Source organism: Aquarana catesbeiana, linkage group LG05, assembly GCF_042186555.1.
Source record: "Aquarana catesbeiana isolate 2022-GZ linkage group LG05, ASM4218655v1, whole genome shotgun sequence".
In the NCBI taxonomy this organism is placed as follows: domain Eukaryota; kingdom Metazoa; phylum Chordata; class Amphibia; order Anura; family Ranidae; genus Aquarana; species Aquarana catesbeiana.
The window spans coordinates 638,353,569-638,373,870 of NC_133328.1; the positions used below are offsets into that span (position 1 = coordinate 638,353,569).

Below are 20,302 nucleotides of genomic sequence, written 5' to 3' on the forward strand. Positions count from 1 at the left end.
CAAAATATATTAAGGGAATCCCGATAAATAATAAAGAAATAAGTTTGTGCGAATATGAGCAGCAAAACTACTTCATTCTTCTCACATTATAAAGAAGAAAAGAGTGCACTGTATTAAACCATTTTTAACATTGCACCGTGACGAAAGTGTTGTATCCAAGTTTACCAGACCGAGTTGTTCCGTCTCGGAATTTCTTCTGAGCATGTGTGGCACTTTGTGCGTCGGAACAGGCCACACACGGTCGGAATTGACGCGATCGGATTTTGTTGTCGGAAAATTTTATAGCCTGCTCTCAAACTTTGTGTGTCGGAAAATCCGATGGAAAATGTCCGATGGAGCCCACACACGGTCGGAATTTCCGACAACACGCTCTGATCGGACATTTTCCATCGGAAAATCCGACCGTGTGTACGGGGCATTACAGGAGAGAATTTCCCTTTCTAGGGGTAGATTTCATCCCAGGTTTATAAGTTGGATGTTTGAAAGTAGGGTCCTGCCCTATATACTCTGCAGAAATTGGGGCCTTAGGTGTTGGTGTTGGTGTTGCCACAACACTGTAAGCCCTCACAGTTACTCTTGGTGGGCGCAGGAACGGGCCATGCTGTGAAATATTAGATCAAGAATTGTAATTACATGTTCCTGTTGAACAGGGGCAGAAAAATTGGGCCTTAGACACTGGTGCCACAACACTGCAACCCCTCACAGATACTCTAGTTGGAGCGCAGGAATGAGCCTTCCTGCAAAATATTGCATCAAAAATTGTAATTACTTGCCCCTGTTAAACAGGGGCTGAAAAATTGGGCCTTAGGCACTGGTACTGGTGCCACAACACTGCAACCCCTCACAGATACTCTAGTTGGAGCACAGGAAGGAGCCCTGCTGCAAAGTATTGCATCAAAAAATGTAATTACACGCCCCTGTTAAACAGGGGCTGAAAAATTGGGCCTTAGGCACTGGTGCTGGTGCCACAACACTGCAACCCCTCACAAATACTCTAGTTGAGCGCAGCAACGAACCCTCCTTGCAAAATATTGCATCAAAAATTGTAATTACACGCCCCTGTTAAACAGTTGCTGAAAAATTGGGCCTTAGCCACAGGTAGCGGCGCCCAGAACCCAAAATATTTTTACAAGCTATCAGCATGATCATTGAGGAGGAAAAGGATAGTCATTCAGCATAACAGGATAGTCACTCAGCATCAGCATAGGCAGTCTTGAAGGGATCTGACATTTAAAAAAAAAAATATTCGGTTACATCAGCATAAGGTGCTTGGTAGCTGGTGGTGATCCAAGACTGATTCATTTTTATGAAGGTCAGTCGATCGACCGAGTCGGTGGACAGGCGCACCTTGTGATCGGTTACAAAGCCTCCAGCAGCACTGAATGTGTGTTCCGAAAGAACACTAGATGCAGGACAGGCCAGTAGCTCAATTGCATACTGTGCAAGCTCTGGCAAGTGATCCATCCTCAAGACCCAGTAACCCAGAGGATTTTTGGTGGGAAAGGTGTCCAAATCAGATGTTGCCCTTAGGTGTTCCTGCACCATGTAAAACAGACGCTGGCGATGGTTGCTGGAACTTATCATACCTTGGGGCTGCCGACTAAAAAATTGTCTGAACGCATCGGCCAAACGGCCACCTTCTCCACCACTCCTTCTTTGACTGACCGAAGCCTCCGCAACACGTTGTCCAGGCACAGTAGTTTGTTACCTCCCAGTCTCTGGGAAAACGTTGCACAGACCTTTCTGTAAGGCCTCCCGAAGATGTTTCATCCTCTGCTCCCTCTGCGACAGCAAGATAAGGTCCGCAACCTTACCCTTGTAACGTGGATCAAGGAGGGTTGCCAGCCAGCATTGATCCCTCTCCTCGATACCACGAATACGAGGATCCTTCCGCAGGCTTTGCAGGATCAGGGAGGCCATGCAGCGTAGGTTTGCTGAGGCATTCGGTCCAGAGTTCTCTGGGTCACTAAGGACGACATGATCCGCAGCCACCTCCTCCCAGCCACGTACAAGTCCATGGGTTTCTTGGGACTGTAAATGATCCCTTAAAGACTGCTGCTGATGCTGAGTGCCAGGCTCCACCTCCATGCTGACACAATCCTCCTCGTCCTCTTCCTGTGTGATCGGCGGGCACGCAGGAACACTGTCTGGATAAAGGGGGCCTTAAGAGCTAAGGAAGTCCTCCTCTTCCTGCCTCTGTTCTGCCTCAAGTGCCCTGTCCATTATTCCACGCAGCGTGTGCTCCAACAGGTGGACAAGGGGGACAGTGTCACTGATGCATGCACTGTCACTGCTCACCATCCTTGTGGCCTCCTCAAATGGTGACAGGACAATGCATGCATCCCTGATCATGGCCCACTGGCGTGGGGAAAAAAACAAGCTCCCCTGACCCTGTCCTGGTGCCATAGTCCGCACAGGTCACAGATTAGGCGGTTCTTGGGCAGGTTAAATTCCTTTTGGAGGTCAGTCAGCTGAGCACTGGCATTATATGACTGGCAGAAATGCGCACAGACTTTCCTGGCCTGCCTCAGAACATCCTGTAAGCCTGGGTACCTGCCCAAGAACCGCTGCACCACCAAGTTAAGGACGTGAACCAAACAGGGCACATGGGTCAGTTCTCCCTGTTGGAGGGCGGAGAGGAGGTTGGTGCCATTGTCAAAAACCACCATTCCTGCCTTAAGCTGGCATGGTGTCAACGCCCCTGCAGAGCTGACAGAATCTCTGCCCCAGTGTGGCTCCTGTCCCCCAAGCACACCAGCTCAAGCACCGCATGGCATCTTTTGGCCTGTGTACTTGCATAGCCCCTTGAAAGCCTAAGGAGCACCGCTGGTTCTGAGGACAAAGCACAGGAAGAGGCCATGAAGACAGAAGAAAAGGAGGGGGTGGAGGAGAGAGGTGTGTCAGAATCACCAGTAGTAGCATTTTGGAGGTGTGGTGGCGGAACAACCTCCAACACTACTGCACCTTGTCCTGAATCCTTCCCAGCTGCCAGCAGAGTCACCCAATGCGCCGTGAAAGATAGGTAACATCCCTGTCCATGCCTGCTGCATGTCATGGTTATGCATTAGAGTTTTGTCTGTCAGCTTACCTGTCTCCATGTGTTCATCTCTAAAGACCAGCTGACTCTCACCTGAATGGTTTTATAACCTGGAGAGATGAGGATGACCCCACCCCAGGCCCTATCAGGGAACCCTATATTAACCTGTGCACTGCAAGCCAGCAGTGCTGATCAACCATTGTGTGTTATCTTTCGTGTGTACTTGCTGTATTTCCTGCGTCTGATTCCAGTTACCGACTTTGGCCTGTTCTCGACTATTCCTGTCTGCTCGTGACCCTGACCTTTGGCGTGTCCCTGACTATTCCTGTTTGCCTGTGACCCTGAACCTTGGCGTGAACTCTGTTGTCCTTGTCTGCTTGTGGCCCTGACCTTGGCTTATTCTCTTACTATCCCTATCCTCCTGTTTTCTACTGTGGGTGTGAGCTTAGGGACCCTGGGGGTCGTGACCTGGAGCCAGTTGCAGCCCAGTCCATCCTCACCACTAGAGGCTCTGGTGAACACCTGCTGGCTCTTAGACTCCACGCCCCAGGGAATCTTATGCTCTAACCCCGGTGGGATTCGTGCTGGTGTTCCAGCGGCCCTGCCTTCCTTACCACCCTGACTCCCATCCGCAGGAGTCAGCCGTAGGGTACACTACCTTGCAGTGCACTCCTGATCCCTACGGTGTGCATCTGTCACCTGAGTCAGCGGTAATATGCACCTTACCACTGACCGCCCTGTCCAGCGAGGCCAAGACATTGCCTTCCACATGCCGGTAGAGAGCCGGTATCGCCTTCCATGAGAAAAAGTGGCGTTTGGGAACCTGCCACTGAGGAACCGCACATTTCACAAACTCACGGAAGGGGTCAGAGTCTACCAACTGAAAAGGCTTCAGTTGAAGTGCTAGCAATTTAGCCAAGCTAGCATTCAACCGCTGGGCATGTGGATGGCTGGGAGCAAACTTTTTTCGGCGGTGCAGCTGCTGGGGCAAGGAAATTTGCCTGGTACAATCTGACGTTGGTGTACCGATAGCAGATTGCCCACAAGTACTTGGCTGTGACACACCTAATTCTACACCTTCATTCCTCTCAGTGCAGGTCTCAGAGAGGACTGAAGGTATAGTGGGGTTAGAGATCCCAGCTGATGAGGAGCAAGGAGAGGTCCTCCTTGTTCTTTGGTGTGGGTCTTTTTGGCATGCTTGCCAACGAACTGCATGGCAGGTCAACATATGTCTGGTCAAGCATGTGGTGCCCAAGTGGGTGATGTTTTGGCCACACAAGATACGCTTGAGACATATTTTGCAAATAGCAGTGGTGGGATCTGATGCACTCGTCTCAAAAAAGGCTCACACCAAAGAACTTTTGGAATAACGCGCAGAGACAGTAGCGCCCTGCACATGCGGAGCTCTGCGGTGTGATACAGTCAGTGTGCTGCCCTTAAACTGGCCCCTGGAGGGCATCCTGCCTCGTTGGTGATGTACCTCCTCCTCCTCTCTCCTATTAGGCACCCACGTGGAGTCAGTGACCTCATCATCCCCTCCCTCCTCATCACTGGAGCAAAGCTGGCAGTATGCTGCAGCTGGGGGAACATGACTGTCAGATTGCTGTCCTTCTTGGGCACCCCCTCTGTCTGGGCTCACGTTACTGCCTTCCTCTAGCTGAGTACCATCATCGGAGCCTTCAAAACGCTGGGCATCCTCCTGGAGCATGTACCCAACACTGTGGGGGACTCCTCAGGAGGACATGGTGGGGCTAGGGAAGGAGTGACTGATGCCTTTGAGCCGAGGGAAGAGGCCGCGTTGGCAGCTGCTTTGCCTGACAAAGTACCCTGAGCCTGGGTGAGAGATGATAAGGAGGATGAGGAAGGCTTGGTCATCCACTCTACCAAGTCTTCTGCATGTTGCGGCTCAACACGGCCAGCTGCCGAAAAAAGGACAAGCGTGTCCCACGGCCATGTGCTGATGGGGATGCACCGTGTCCACGACCAACACTGTTGCCTCTAGACACAGAGCCTGCTTGCCCTCTTTTATTGGCTTGTGACTGTCTGCTTCTCCTTGTTGGCCTTCCAGACATACTAATGGCCTGCATTGAGATGTAGCTGCACAAAACTGGGATGTATATATATACTGATTATACTGCAGCTAGCAGAATGCCTGCCTGTGGTATTAATAGGATCAGAAGAAGCACACCAGCACTTGTCTTCAGGTAGCTAAAGGTGCAACTGTGCAGGGTACACAGTACACTAATGCCCCATACACACGGTCGGATTTTCCGATGGAAAATGTCCGACCGGAGCGTGTTGTCGGAAATTCCAACCGTGTGTGGGCTCCATCGGACATTTTCCATCGGATTTTCCGACACACAAAGTTGGAGAGCAGGAGATAAAATTTTCCGACAACAAAATCCGATCGCGTCAATTCCGACCGTGTGTGGCCTGTTCCGACGCACAAAGTGCCACGCATGCTCATAAGAAATTCCAAGACGGAACAGCTCGTTCTGGTAAACAGCGTTCGCAATGGATACAGCACTTTCATCACGCTGCAATGTTAAAAATGGTTTAATACAGCGCACTCTCTTCTTCTTTATAATGTGAGAAGAATGAAGTAGTTTTGCTGCTCATATTCACACACACTTCTCACAAAGTTTTATTTTTGTTTTTTTATTGGGATTCCCTGAATATATTGTTATTAGTTGTCACATCTGACATAATTTTTTTTTTTTTTATTTAATTTTTTTGGGGATTTTAAGCCTTTTTTATTTAATGTTTGTATTTTTTCAAAGGCTGATCTTTGTTCAATGTTATTTTTATTTTTACTCCAGAATATTTTTGTGTGTGTTTTGTGTGTCAAGTTACCCCAACACCATTGATATCTTTTATTATTTAATCTCCAGGAGATTGTTTGGTGTTGGTGTCCCTTGTTCATTTCACATTGTATATTTGCAATGTACCTGAATCCTCACAAACAAACTGTCCTTTTTGAAGTAAAACACATAGGAGAGTATAATTCAAAATGAAAATCCTTTATTAAGGGACCCCCGGGGCAGACATCAATTCTTGAACATCAAAATTGGTGGCCTGAGGAGTCTATATGTAGGGGAGGTCTAGAATTCGCAGAGATCCGGATAGCAGCAGATGACTTCTGTGTCCCCAGGCTGTGGTACCACAAGAGGCTGCATTTTTTGGCCGACCAGACTGGATCCAGGGTCCTCACTTTCTGGTCTTCCTTTCACGCTTCCTTCCTGGCTGTGGCTGTGCAGTTGGAGATGTGGCAGGAGGGGGAGTAGGACCTGGAGGAGGACTGGGAAGACCTGGAGGAGAGGGAGGACGAGGAGGAGGACCTGCAGGAGGAGGAGGAGGAGGACCATCGCAAAGGTGTGTCTGAGCTGTAATTTGGCCCCTCATACCTTTGTTAAGAGCCTCCAATATGAGCGACTCACACATGGCTTGTTGTCCCTCCTCCATCCTCTGCATTTTATATGCAATGAGGCAGCAATGTCCTCCTCCACGGTCTGTGGTGCTCCCAGGACCTCTGTAGCCCTCCAAAAGAGTCCTCTGGTAGCCTCCTCTAGGGCACTCCTCCTACTGCCACTTTCTCTTTCCAGGGGGGGGTGGAGGGACCTGCAGATCAGCCAGCCAGCTCGGCCCAGCCACCTCCTGGCTGAGACTTCCCTGTGTATGAAAAAGGGACATGGTTTTAGTTGTTGCATCATCAATCACAATCCTAAATTAGTACTCCCAACTAACAATCTAGTTAACATCATTGATTGTACAAGCAGAAATATTTAGAGGAATGTTATACCTGGCTCAATCTGGGCTCCTCCACATGTTGCCTGGAAGGCTTAGGTTGGGCGTCAGAAGCCTCAGCCGGGGGGGAAGGAAGCGTGGAAGGAAGACTGGAGAGGGATGGCCTGGGTTCAGTCTGGTCTGCCAGAAAATGCAGCCTGTCGTAGTACCACAGCCTGGGGACATAGATGTCATCTGCTGCTCCGGATCTCTGTGAATCCAGGACCTTCTTGTGCTCCCTTAGATATGTACTCCTCAGACCACCAATTAATTTCTTTAAATAGGTGATGTCTGCCGTGGGGAAAACCTGCTTCACAATTTCACACAATTGCTCCAGTGCTGCCTTCCTCTTTGCTTGGTTCTTGAAATGGGGGTGTTTAATCTCCCACAGACAGGGCAGCTCCCTTAACATATCTACGAATACTGACATGAAGTCATTGTCTTTCAGTAGCATATCCATGTTCACTGCAAGACACAACACAAGACAAAGCCTAATGTCAGACAAAACTCTCCTAATCTTGTTACAATATAGGCCTCAATCTAGAAGCAGTATAGGCACAAGTATGTCTCTTACCTTCATTCTTACGATCGGTGCGTCCAAGGCTCCTTCCTCCACTCACAGATCGTACGTAATACGCACGCGTGTTACGCTTTATACACACTGCACATGCGTGTAACTCCGCCCGCCCCTGACGTTCTTTCTAGTCTATTCCCCGCCCCTTTTCGTTCGGCGCACTGGGGGAAGAGCACACGGCGGAGTCACAGCAGGTGCGTGCTAATTGCAGGAACGAGGAGGAGGAGGAGGAAAGCCCGGATCCGGACACGTCCCGATCCAGAAGGAGACGTTTTAAGGCCACAAATATGTCCTTTGGGGAGATGTTGGAGATGGTCGACATCATGAAGAAGTCCGACTATGACGGAAAGTATGGGCCTTACCCCAACCCCAATATCAGAAAGGCCAAGATCATGGCGAAAGTGATCAAAAGTCTGCACAGGAATTTCGGGGTACGACGATCGAAAGATCAGCTCAGGAAATGGTGGTCGGACCTGAAATTGAGAGAGCCAGAGCAGTACCGAAAGATCCGGAGAGTGCTGCAAAAAAGTAAGTAGTTGTGCTGTGTTCCTATTCTTTCTGTCTTTATTCCGTTCGTGCTGCTCCATATGCTTTTATTAATTGTAACGTTTAAAAGGGCAACTTTAATGTTCATGGGCCCATTATTCGTTCGTATCAAACATTTTTCTTTTGGCCTCTAAAACACCATTGTTTAGGCCATAGCATTTTCCCACATTTTTTTTTGGGCCTACTTGGATGCCAAATATTTGTTTGTGTAGATGGGTTTATTACTCGAATGAAATGCAAACTAGATTGTGTGTAAGGAGAGGACACTGAGCAGCTGTTTTCACATCTGGACACTGGAGCACTAGTGTGGGACACCAGAACACCATTTTTATTAGGGGGGCCACACAGGTGCTCCAGTGTATACTATAGGGGGGGGCTACATCTGTGAAGCTTGTACCAAACAGGTAAAGTATTGCAGCTTGACAAAGGGCAATAAAAAAATACATCTTGGAACTCTGCCAAAATAGACAATTGTACCCCACTTCCAAGCAATGTTTCCTATTTCTAGTTCTGCCATCAAATATCTGTGTGCTAATTATACCATTTTTGTTTTACATAGGGGAGAAAAGACTCGGAGGACACCCCTCATCCGAGGAGACCACAGACCCCCCACCTCTGGAAGAAGGGGAACTAACACCAACCCAAGAAGAGCAGGAGGAAGAAGAAGATGTGGTGGAGATTGGCACCACAACAGGTGAGTGTCTGCGACCACAGGCTCAGGTAAAAGAGATGGATGGTGGCAGATTTTTGATACCTGTTTTTGTTTTCTTTCTCTCTTTTTAGGTGATCGTGATGTGAGGGATCGAGATCCTTTCACATCAGAAAGTGCCCAGATCCTGATCGGTGATTAAAAAAAATAATAACATCATTGATGTTTTGGGGCGAATTTAAAACCCCACAAAATCACTTTTTGGATTGTGGTCCAATCTTTTAAAACTTTTTGCAATGTTTTGAAAAGCCAAATTTGGAGGATGCACACAGTGTGCCAACATGTGCTATCTGCCATCGCGGGAGATCAATGGACGCATTTTGAGGGTGCAACCCTGTTATACCTGAAAGGTTCCACATGTACTGTCACTTTAAGGCTGGCTCCACCCAGGAGTGATGACAAGGGTCAAGGGGTATAGTAGCCATCTTAGAGCACATGTAAGGAAGCATATAAGATGTACCTGTCCTGAGATGCATGTTGCAGTGTACAGTGTGTACTGAAATAAACATCCATTGTTCCAGACCAGAGTCTTGTGTCTCTCACAACTCAGAGGATATAACAGTGGTGACGAGGATGGGATTTACAAAGTGTCTATCAGTCTGAGAGAGAGACAAAGGCAGTGTGGATTGTCATCTGGATAAAAGCAAGACAACAGGCAAGTAGCAGTATTCCTGACAGTGGTTGGTGCTAAGACATATGACACTCTTAGAGATCTCCTTTTCCCTGTAAAGCCAGCAACTAAGACATTGGCAGAGCTCCTGACACTGTTAGAGGATCACTTCCAGCCTAAACCATTAGAGATTGCAGAAAGATTTCGGTTTTATCAGCGGCAGCAGCAGCCAGGTGAAGAAATTAAAGCTTATGTGCTCGCCCTTCGCAGACTAGCCTCTACCTGTTCTTTTGGGGAGTATCTACCTACTGCACTGAGAGATAAGTTTGTAATGGGACTGAATTGTGAGTCTAGCCAAAAGAGACTGTTAACAGAGAAAGATCTTACCCTTACAAAGGCAATTGAAATAGCTTCAGTGATGGAAATGGCTGTGAAAAATACAGAGGAATTGAACCCCCAGGGCAGAAAAGAAGAGGTGAAACAGGAAGTTTTCAGAACAGCAGTCAAGCCAAATGCCGCAAACTGGAAATACAGACCACCACCAAGCCGGGAGTCAGCCTGCTACCGTTGTGGCAATACAGACCATGACCACAAAGTCTGCCGGTTTAAGGATCAGACCTGTCATAATTGCGGTAGAACAGGCCATCTTAAACGAGTTTGCCGTAGCAAGAAGGTGCGAGATAAACAACCTCTGAACCCCAAGACAAAGACATATATGGTGGGAAGATATACATCATCATCTGAGTCAGAGGATGAGGAAGTGCTCCACAGATTAGACATACATCATATGCATTCAGCACCCTCCGCAATGACTGTAGAGGTAACTGTGGAGGGAAAGAAACTCAAAATGGATGTAGACACAGGAGCAGCAGTTTCAGTTATCACCCAGAAACAATGGAGACAACTTCAGACCCAAACAACTGTCCGCCCAACATCAATCAAACTGCAGACATATTCAAAGCAGATACTCCACCCACTGGGTTATGCGAAAGTACAGGTATTGTACAAGGGTCAGACAAAGAGACTGCCATTATACATCCTAGAAAATGGGGGACCCCCTCTCTTTGGGAGGGACTGGATTGGTCACTTTGGTATGCCAGACATCACCATAAATCCCTGTAACACTGTTACAATTCCATTAGGAGATAAGGAGGGATGGGTGGTGTCCCTGAAGCAGCGTTTCCCAAAGATCTTTGATGACCAGTTGGGGAAAATAAAGCACGACTGTGTAAGACTCAAGCTGAAACCCAACGCTCAGCCTAAGTTCTTCAAAGCTCGGACAGTACCTTTCGCACTGCGAGCAGGAGTGGAAGCAGAACTAAGTCGGCTGGAGGAACAAGGTGTCATCTCCAAGGTAGAGCACAGCGAGTGAGCATCACCAGTTGTACCAGTAAAGAAAGCGAATGGGGACTTACGCATTTGTGGCGATTTCCGCATGGCACTGAACTCCCAACTGGAGATAGACCAGTATCCTCTACCCAGAGTAGATGACATTTTTGCCTCTCTTGCAGGGGGCCAAAAGTTCACCAAGCTTGATCTCAGACAAGCATATTTACAGTTTGAGGTCCATCCTTCTTCCCGCAAGTTTCTAACCATCAACACCCACAAGGGACTGTATCAATACAATCGGATGGTGTTTGGTGTAGCCTCCGCCCCAGCCATTTGGCAACGAAAAATGGACGAGATTTTGGCGGACATTCCTTTCACGCAGTGGCTGCTAGATGACATGCTCATCACAGGACGGACAGAGCAGGAACACAAGCGGAATGTGGAGCTTGTGTTGGCGAGACTCCAAGAACAGGGTCTAAAAGTGAACTTAGCAAAATGCCAATTCATGGTGTCTAAATTGGAGTTTTGTGGCCACCTTGTGGATGCAGAGGGTATACACACCACAGAAGCCAAGGTTGATGCTTTAGTCAAAGCTCCAGCCCCAACCAACGTCCAGCAGTTGCGATCATACCTTGGCTTGCTGAACTATTACCACAAATTCCTGCCAGATGGACTGTTTTGGACATGCTCCGTCCTCAAACAGTCCAGGAACATGTACTGCAGTCGCAAGACAAGATGGTCAAACATGGTGAGCTTCCTCGATTCATAGCCCAACAAAAGGTATGGGCCCGATCTTATGGGGCTTCCAACGCCCGGTGGCTTCCTGCTGTCATTGCAGAGACTTTGGGATCCAAGATGTATAGGGTCTGCCTGGAAGATGGTTCCATTTGCAGACGGCATGCAGACCAACTGCGTCCTCGTTTTCAATTGCCCGAATCCCTGACACCAGCTGAACCACCAGTGTCGCAAGGATCTGCTCCCAGCGGATCAGAATGCATGGGGACTGATGATTGGGGGGACTCTGAACTTTTGAACTCAGCTCCAACAGAGCCCTCCAGCCCTGGTCCGGAGGTCTGTTTACCCGCTGAGCTGGTGGATCCCTTCTTGGCCCCGCCGGTGCCCATTCCGGCCAGCCCTGTTTCCTCCAGTCCCGAGTCGCTGGGTGCCCGACCTCAATGACACTGTCGCCCTCCTGATCGGTTTCAGCTTCCAGACCGGTTACAAGACTTTCGACGGGGCCGCCGAAAGTGATCCGATGACATTGTATCCCCGCAACTGTCCCTGGAAGCTTGGTCTCACATCTGGATGCAGGAAATATCCAGTGCATCTCCTGTGTTTGGAGGACTGTTATTGGACAGTTATTAGTTAATGTTTTGTGCCTTTTCTCGTTTTGTTGTAATTTTTTTTTTTTTTTTAGGGATGGATGGAAGGTGTTATACCTGAAAGGTTCCACATGTACTGTCACTTTAAGGCTGGCTCCACCCAGGAGTGATGACAAGGGTCAAGGGGTATAGTATCCATCTTAGAGCACATGTAAGGAAGCATATAAGATGTACCTGTCCTGAGATGCATGTTGCAGTGTACAGTGTGTACTGAAATAAATATCCATTGTTCCAGACCAGAGTCTTGTGTCTCTCACAACTCAGAGGATATAACAAACCCCTTCCTCAATTATAAAGTAGCGTTGAGGAAGGGCTTGCTCCCCCAAAACACATCCCTTGATCCCCCCTAGGGATGAGCTTCGAGTTCGAGTCGAACTCATGTTCGACTCGAACATTAGCTGTTCGCAAGTTCGCCGAACACCGAACAATTTGGGGTGTTCGCGGCAAATTCGAATGCCGCGGAACACCCTTTAAAAGTCTATGGGAGAAATCAAAAGTGCTAATTTTAAAGGCTTATATGCAAGTTATTGTCATAAAAAGTGTTTGGGGACCTGGGTCCTGCCCCAGGGGACATGGATCAATGCAAAAAAAAGTTTTAAAAACGGCCGTTTTTTCAGGAGCAGTGATTTTAATAATGCTTAAAGTCAATCAATAAAAGTGTAATATCCCTTTAAATTTCGTACCTGGGGGGTGTCTATAGTATGCCTGTAAAGGGGCGCATGTTTCCCGTGTTTAGAACAGTCTGACAGCAAAATGACATTTGGAAGGAAAAAACACATTTAAAACTACCCGCGGCTATTGCATTGCCGACAATACACATAGAAGTTCATTGATAAAAACGGCATGGGAATTCCCCCCAGGGAAACCCCGAACCAAAATTAAAAAAAAAAAAAATGACGTGGGGGGTCCCCCTAAATTCCATACCAGGCCCTTCAGGTCTGGTATGGATATTAAGGGGAACCCCGGCCAAAATTAAAAAAAAAAAATGACGTGGGGTTCCCCCTAAATTCCATACCAGACCCTTCAGGTCTGGTATGGATTTTAAGGGGAACCCCGCGCCAAAAAAAAAAAAAAAAACGGCGTGGGGTTCCCCCAAAAATCCATACCAGACCCTTATCCGAGCACGCAACCTGGCAGGCCGCAGGAAAAGAGGGGGGGACGAGAGTGCGGCCCCCCCCCTGAACCGTACCAGGCCACATGCCCTCAACATTGGGAGGGTGCTTTGGGGTAGCCCCCCAAAACACCTTGTCCCCATGTTGATGAGGACAAGGGCCTCATCCCCACAACCGTGGCCGGTGGTTGTGGGGGTCTGCGGGCGGGGGGCTTATCGGAATCTGGAAGCCCCCTTTAACAAGGGGACCCCCAGATCCCGGCCCCCCCCCCTGTGTGAAATGGTAAGGGGGTACTTACCCCTACCATTTCACTAAAAAACTGTCAAAATAGTTAAAAATGACAAGAGACAGTTTTTGACAATTCCTTTATTTAAATGCTTCTTCTATCTTCCTTCATCTTCTTCTGGTTCTTCTGGCTCTTCTGGTTCTTCCTCCGGCGTTCTCGTCCAGCATCTTCTCCGCGGCGTCTTCTATCTTCTTCTCCTCGGGCCGCTCCGCACCCATGGCATGAGGGGAGGCTCCCGCTCTTCTCTTCATCTTCTTCTTCATCCTCTTCTCTTCTTCATCTTCATCTTCTCTTCTTTTCTTCTGCGGGCCGCTCCGCATCCATGCATGGAGGGAGGCTCCCGCTGTGTGACGGCGCTCCTCGTCTGACGGTTCTTAAATAACGGGGGGCGGGGCCACCCGGTGACCCCGCCCCCCTCTGACGCACGGGACATGACGGGACTTCCCTGTGGCATTCCCCGTGACGTCACAGGGAAGTCCCGTCAAGTCACCGTGCGTCAGAGGGGGGCGGGGTCACCGGGTGGCCCCGCCCCCCGTTATTTAAGAACCGTCAGACGAGGAGACGCCGTCACACAGCGGGAGCCTCCCTCCATGCATGGATGCGGAGCGGCCCGGAGAAGAAAAGAAGAGAAGATGAAGATGAAGAAGATGAAGAAGAGAAGAGGATGAAGAAGAAGATGAAGAGAAGAGCGGGAGCCTCCCCTCATGCCATGGGTGCGGAGCGGCCCGAGGAGAAGAAGATAGAAGACGCCGCGGAGAAGATGCTGGACGAGAACGCCGGAGGAAGAACCAGAAGAGTCAGAAGAACCAGAAGAAGATGAAGGAAGATAGAAGAAGCATTTAAATAAAGGAATTGTCAAAAACTGTCTCTTGTCATTTTTAACTATTTTGACAGTTTTTTAGTGAAATGGTAGGGGTAAGTACCCCCTTACCATTTCACACGGGGGGGGGCCGGGATTTGGGGGTCCCCTTGTTAAAGGGGGCTTCCAGATTCCGATAAGCCCCCCGCCCGCAGACCCCCACAACCACCGGCCACGGTTGTGGGGATGAGGCCCTTGTCCTCATCAACATGGGGACAAGGTGTTTTGGGGGGCTACCCCAAAGCACCCTCCCAATGTTGAGGGCATGTGGCCTGGTACGGTTCAGGAGGGGGGGGGGCGCACTCTCGTCCCCCCCTCTTTTCCTGCGGCCTGCCAGGTTGCGTGCTCGGATAAGGGTCTGGTATGGATTTTTGGGGGAACCCCACGCCGTTTTTTTTTTTTTTTTTGGCGCGGGGTTCCCCTTAAAATCCATACCAGACCTGAAGGGTCTGGTATGGAATTTAGGGGGAACCCCACGTCATTTTTTTTTAAAATTTTGGCCGGGGTTCCCCTTAATATCCATACCAGACCTGAAGGGCCTGTTATGGAATTTAGGGGGACCCCCCACGTCATTTTTTTTTTTTTTAATTTTGGTTCGGGGTTTCCCTGGGGGGAATTCCCATGCCGTTTTTATCAATGAACTTCTATGTGTATTGTCGGCAATGCAATAGCCGTGGGTAGTTTTAAATGTGTTTTTTCCTTCCAAATGTCATTTTGCTGTCAGACTGTTCTAAACACGGGAAACATGCGCCCCTTTACAGGCATACTATAGACACCCCCCAGGTACGAAATTTAAAGGGATATTACACTTTTATTGTTTGACTTTAAGCATTATTAAAATCACTGCTCCTGAAAAAACGGCCGTTTTTAAAACTTTTTTTTGCATTGATCCATGTCCCCTGGGGCAGGACCCAGGTCCCCAAACACTTTTTATGACAATAACTTGCATATAAGCCTTTAAAATTAGCACTTTTGATTATTCATGTTCGTGTCCCATAGACTTTAACGGTGTTCGCGTGTTCGAGCGAACTTTTTTCCTGTTCGCATGTTCTGGTGCGAACCGAACAGGGGGGTGTTCGGCTCATACCTAATCCCCCCTGATGGCAGATAGCACATGTTGACATTCGTAAATTGGTGTGCATCTTCCAAATTTGGCTTTTCCAGGGGTGATTTCCCCCCACCTGAACGCTATATCAAACCCAGTTCCTAAATACTGATGTCTGATATAGCCTTCAGGTTTTACCTAATGTGAACTTTGTAAGTTCAAGTTTTTTGGCTTTCTTGTTGGTTTTACACAGGCCTGTTTTATCTTAAATGGACATTTCGATTTTTGATAATGCTACTCCAAAAATTGTTATACAACAAACATGTTGGTTTGTTTTAAAAACCTTTGGTAAATGCACATGTGATTGTGCAGGTATAAAAAAGTTGCTTACTAAAGAATGTGTGGATTATTGTCTCAACACTACAACACTTTTGGGGTGATGTAATTGCTGTTTTCAGCAAAAATGGGGGTTATTTCCTAAGGGCAAATCCTCTTTGCACTACAAGTGCAGTTTCAGTGCAGTTGCAAGTGCACTTGTAGTGAAATGTGTTTTTGCATTTAGGAAATAAGCCAACAGTGCTTTGTATAATAAGGTTACACAATCACGACATTTTCTGGACTCAACACATTTCTGTCAGGGTCAGCTGAAACAAACACAAGCAGTAAATGTCCACAAAGAATTTCTTTTTTTTTTATTATAAAAAGGCTTCACAGATTGTCTGACATATTGATAGCCCCCCTACCCGCAAAGAACTCCAGGTAGCGTAACCGGACATCATGGGCACTCAGGGAGGGCAAGCCAGGACGGCCGCTTTCAAGCGCCGTCAGTGTGGTTTGATGTATGATTCCGGCCTCAGGCCCAACTGAGCCAGCATAGTTGGCCGAATGTTTCCTTAAAAAGTTATGGAGAACACAGCACGCAAGTATAATATGGTTCAGTTTATACTCTGCCATATGGATGGGTGTCATAAATAGGCAGAACTGGCTGGCCAGGATTCCAAATGTGTTCTCCACCACTCTTCGGGCTCTGGCCAGCCGGTAATTAAAAACCCTCTGTTCCGGGGTGAGGGTCCTCATTGGGAATGGCCGCATCAGGTGGTCCCCCAGCGCAAACGCTTCATCAGCAACGAACACAAATGGGAGTCCTTCCACATTGTCCTCTGGAGCTGGCAAGTCCAAGCTGCCATTCTGGAGACGCCTGTAGAACTCCGTCTGGGTGATGACTCCACCATCGGACATCCGGCCATTCTTCCCCACATCCACATACAAGAAGTCGTAAATAGCCGACACCACCGCCAACATCACTATACTATTGAACCCCTTGTAATTATAATAGTACGACCCCGAGTTGGGTGGTGGGAGGATGTGGACGTGTTTCCCATCAATTGCCCCTCTGCAGTTAGGAAAGTCCCACCGCTCGGCAAAGTGGGAGGCCACAGTCTGCCATTTCTGTGGCGTGGAAGGAAACTGTTGAGGAAAAAACAATAAACATTTTACTATTTTTACTCTGAAACATGGCAAGCAGATTAGACACAAACATTATGGGGCAACCTCCAGATAGCATTTATTAAGGGGAATTTAACAACGCCAAAGTATAAGGTACACCTATCATATTCCCCCCCTCTCATGGGCCATTTCTAACATTATAGGGGGTGTGTGGAAATCTTGGACAGGTAACCCTCTTCACTTCATTGAGAGATGAATGCCTAAATAATGGGTATTACTTTGAACAGACCCTCCTTAGTTACACTATTGGCAGTCCACTGGACAGGTAAGAAGTGTCATAATACAAAGATATGAATACACACTGTACACATTTTAGGACATTTGGACATTCTGCTATTACCTATCAAGATAATAATAGGATCCCAAAAAATTTAACAGTACCATTTGAAAGTATACAGGCAGGCCCTTGCACTACATGCTTTGGGGAATTCATCCATAAATCTGAGCACTAAAGAGGTGGGTATAGTGTGTATGGGTTTGGCAAAGTCAGCAGATAGATGATTGAGGATAGAGAATTGGGATCAGCTGACATAGCAGTTGGGGGAGGGAGGGTTACTAAAAATTATTCTGGGACACCACAAAAAAAGCCTCTGGCACTCTGCCTGAATTTAAAGCAAAAATAACATTTCTAAACATTTTAGGGGGTGTTTGGGGTAAAGCACTTCTATGGAGCTGATAAAATACATTGTTAAGTGACTACATGAGGTGAATATAGGCCAGGAGACACCATGCTGGGGAGGTTAGTGAAGGGCAAATATGTATGAAGGACCTAAAATAATAATTACATAAAAATCCAGCATGCATGAGAACAAAGGGGACATTCACAGCATATTACAATCATGGTAATTAGGGAATGAGGAAAGAAATACAATATATTAGCAAACATTCAATACCATAAAATGTGATATAAAAGGATAAAAATCTTACCTTCATATACTCCTTCTGTAGGACCTGTATGATGGCAGAACAGGTCTCTGGGATAATGATCCCCAGAGCCTGGGGGGAGATGCCTGTCGAGAACTTCAAGTCCTGCAGACTTCTCCCTGTCGCCAAATACCGCAGGGTAGTGACCAACCTCTGTTCCGGAGTGATGGCTTGCCTCATGCAGGTATCCTGCCTGCTGATATAGGGGGTCAGCGAAGCCAACAAACGGTGAAATATGGGGTCCGTCATCCTGAGAAAGTTCCTGAAATCATCAGGATTATTCTCACGGATCTCACGGAGCAAAGGCATATGAGAGAACTGGTCACGCTGAAGCAACCAATTCTTGGTCCATGAACTCCTCCCCACCTTGTTCATGGACTAGACTTGTGTCAAGGTCAGGACCCCAACACCAAGCCCCCGCATAGCACGAACTCTACGAGGAGTACCCATACGAAACATGGCTAGAAAACGGTCGGCTGCTCAGAACGAAGTAACAGAACGCACTGAAGAACAGCAAGGCCTGTGAAGAGCGACCTGAAAAACAATAACAAACGAACAAGAATACAATGACTACTTAAAGTCACGCGGAACTTGCTGCACGCACTGAAGAGCAGATACAAACCCACAAGCACAAACTGAACGGCAGAAAACGATTTGAAAGCCACGAGTCTGAAAAAGCGCGAATCATCTCTCACCAAACTTTTACTAACACGAGATTAGCAAAAGGAGCCCAAAGGGTGCGGCGCTTGGTCCTGAACCGGCCTTTTCTAGTCTCGTCGTACGTGGTGTACGTGACCGCGTGGTTGGCGATCGGAAATTCCGACAACTTTGTGTGACCGTGTGTAGACAAAAAAAGTTTGAGCCAACATCCGTCGGAAAAAATCCTAGGATTTTGTTGTCGGAATGTCCGAACAAAGTCCGACCGTGTGTACGCCCTATAACTGTAAATACTTCAACCTGCCTGCCTGTGGTATTAATAGGATCAGAAGAAGAACACCAGTCCTTGTCTTCAGGTAGCTATAGGTGCACACTCTGCAGGGTACACAGTACACTAACTGTATATACTTCAAGCTGCCTGCCTGTGGTATTAATAGGATCAGAAAAAGAACACCAGCACTTGTCTTCAGGTAGCTATAGGTGCACACTGTGCAGGGTACATAGTACACTAACTGTATATACTTCAAGCTGCCTGCCTGTGGTAATAATAGGATCAGAAGAAGAACACCAGCACTTGTCTTCAGGTAAGCTATAGGTGCAACTGTGCAGGGTACACAGTACACTAACTGTAAATACTTCAAGCTGCCTGCCTGCAGTATTAATAGGATCAGAAGAAGAACACCAGCACTTGTCTTCAGGTAGCTATATGTGCAACTGTGCAGGGTACACAGTACACTAAATACTGTAAATACTGTAAAAACACCTGCCTGCCTGTCATTATATTAGAAAGAGAATAACAGGAACGGATCTAGCTAAACTGAATACAGTGTATATATATATATATATATATATATATATATACACACAACACCTGGGATGCATATATATACACTGTAAGTGCAGCTAACTGACTCGCCTGCCTACTCTATCTAACTTAAATCAAATGACAGCGTCTCTCTCTCTGTCTAATTCTCTCTGCCACCGCAACACACTACACAAGGCCGCCACGCAGGCGGCCTTATATAGTGTGGGGCGTGTACTAAACCCCCTGAGCCACGATGTTCGATTCGAACAGGGGTTCGACACGAACTCGAAGCTCATCCCTAACCAAGAGCAGACCCTATATTTCTCTCAGGGAAGGTTCATTATAAAGTAGTACAGAAGTAGGAAAATAGCCACATTCGATGTGCTCCAAACATTGCCAGAGATAACTGTGCATGCGATGTTACCAGCATTCATGGCCACGTTCTCCTTTGCATAAACCTCCACTTCGCACAGTACCAGTTGATCCGAACGCCCAGGGATCACCACACTGACGTATCGACCCAACATCCCATTGCAGCACAGAGAGATCTGAGGTTTGGAGACATCTGTGACCTTTTTGCACCTGGAGAGATAGAAAAGGAGATTGGGCAATGAGTAGCACCTCTATGGAGCAGTACAATTCTTCCAGGAAGTCTTGTCCCTGTCTAAGAACTGGGTGATAAATCCTCCTATGGTTTAGCACGGTAAATGCGTCAGTCATGTTACCACCAACATCCCCTATTTTACTAGTGTAGAACCCATCTAACACCCCAAAGGCAGGAAAGCACCGTCAGAGGCAGAGGCGGGCCAGCATTTCACCCTCAGAGTCGAGTCCATGGCTAAAATGGGGGGCAGGGGCCGAGAAAAAATATTGTCCGCCAGTCACTTGTCTTTTTAAATTTTTCTTAAATAACAGTCAAGGAGGTGAGGGTTAGGGGTCCCAGATACCGTAGCAGATGACTTAGAGACTCTCCAGATCAACGTACAGCTTGAGCGTCAAAACCTTTAAGCTAACCTGGCAACACCGTAAGTACATTCCCGAATTTTAGTGTGTCCTCCAAGTGAGTCCCCAGGTCCTTCTGGGAGACCAGCCATCTTCCCGGCTCTCTCCAGCAAGGGAATTTCCTCTGTGTCTCCTT

At 47.7% G+C, this 20,302-nt stretch overlaps 1 protein-coding gene across 1 annotated transcript in view; it reads right to left on the reverse strand.

Annotated features, from left to right (window-relative positions):
* Positions 1-20,302, reverse strand: part of LOC141146121 (uncharacterized) — a 132,151-nt gene that overhangs the window by 50,256 nt on the left and 61,593 nt on the right. The window contains exon 3 of the mRNA XM_073632875.1: positions 19,589-19,746. Within this exon, the coding sequence (XP_073488976.1) occupies positions 19,589-19,746 (158 nt within the window). The remainder of the gene's footprint in view (positions 1-19,588; positions 19,747-20,302) is intronic.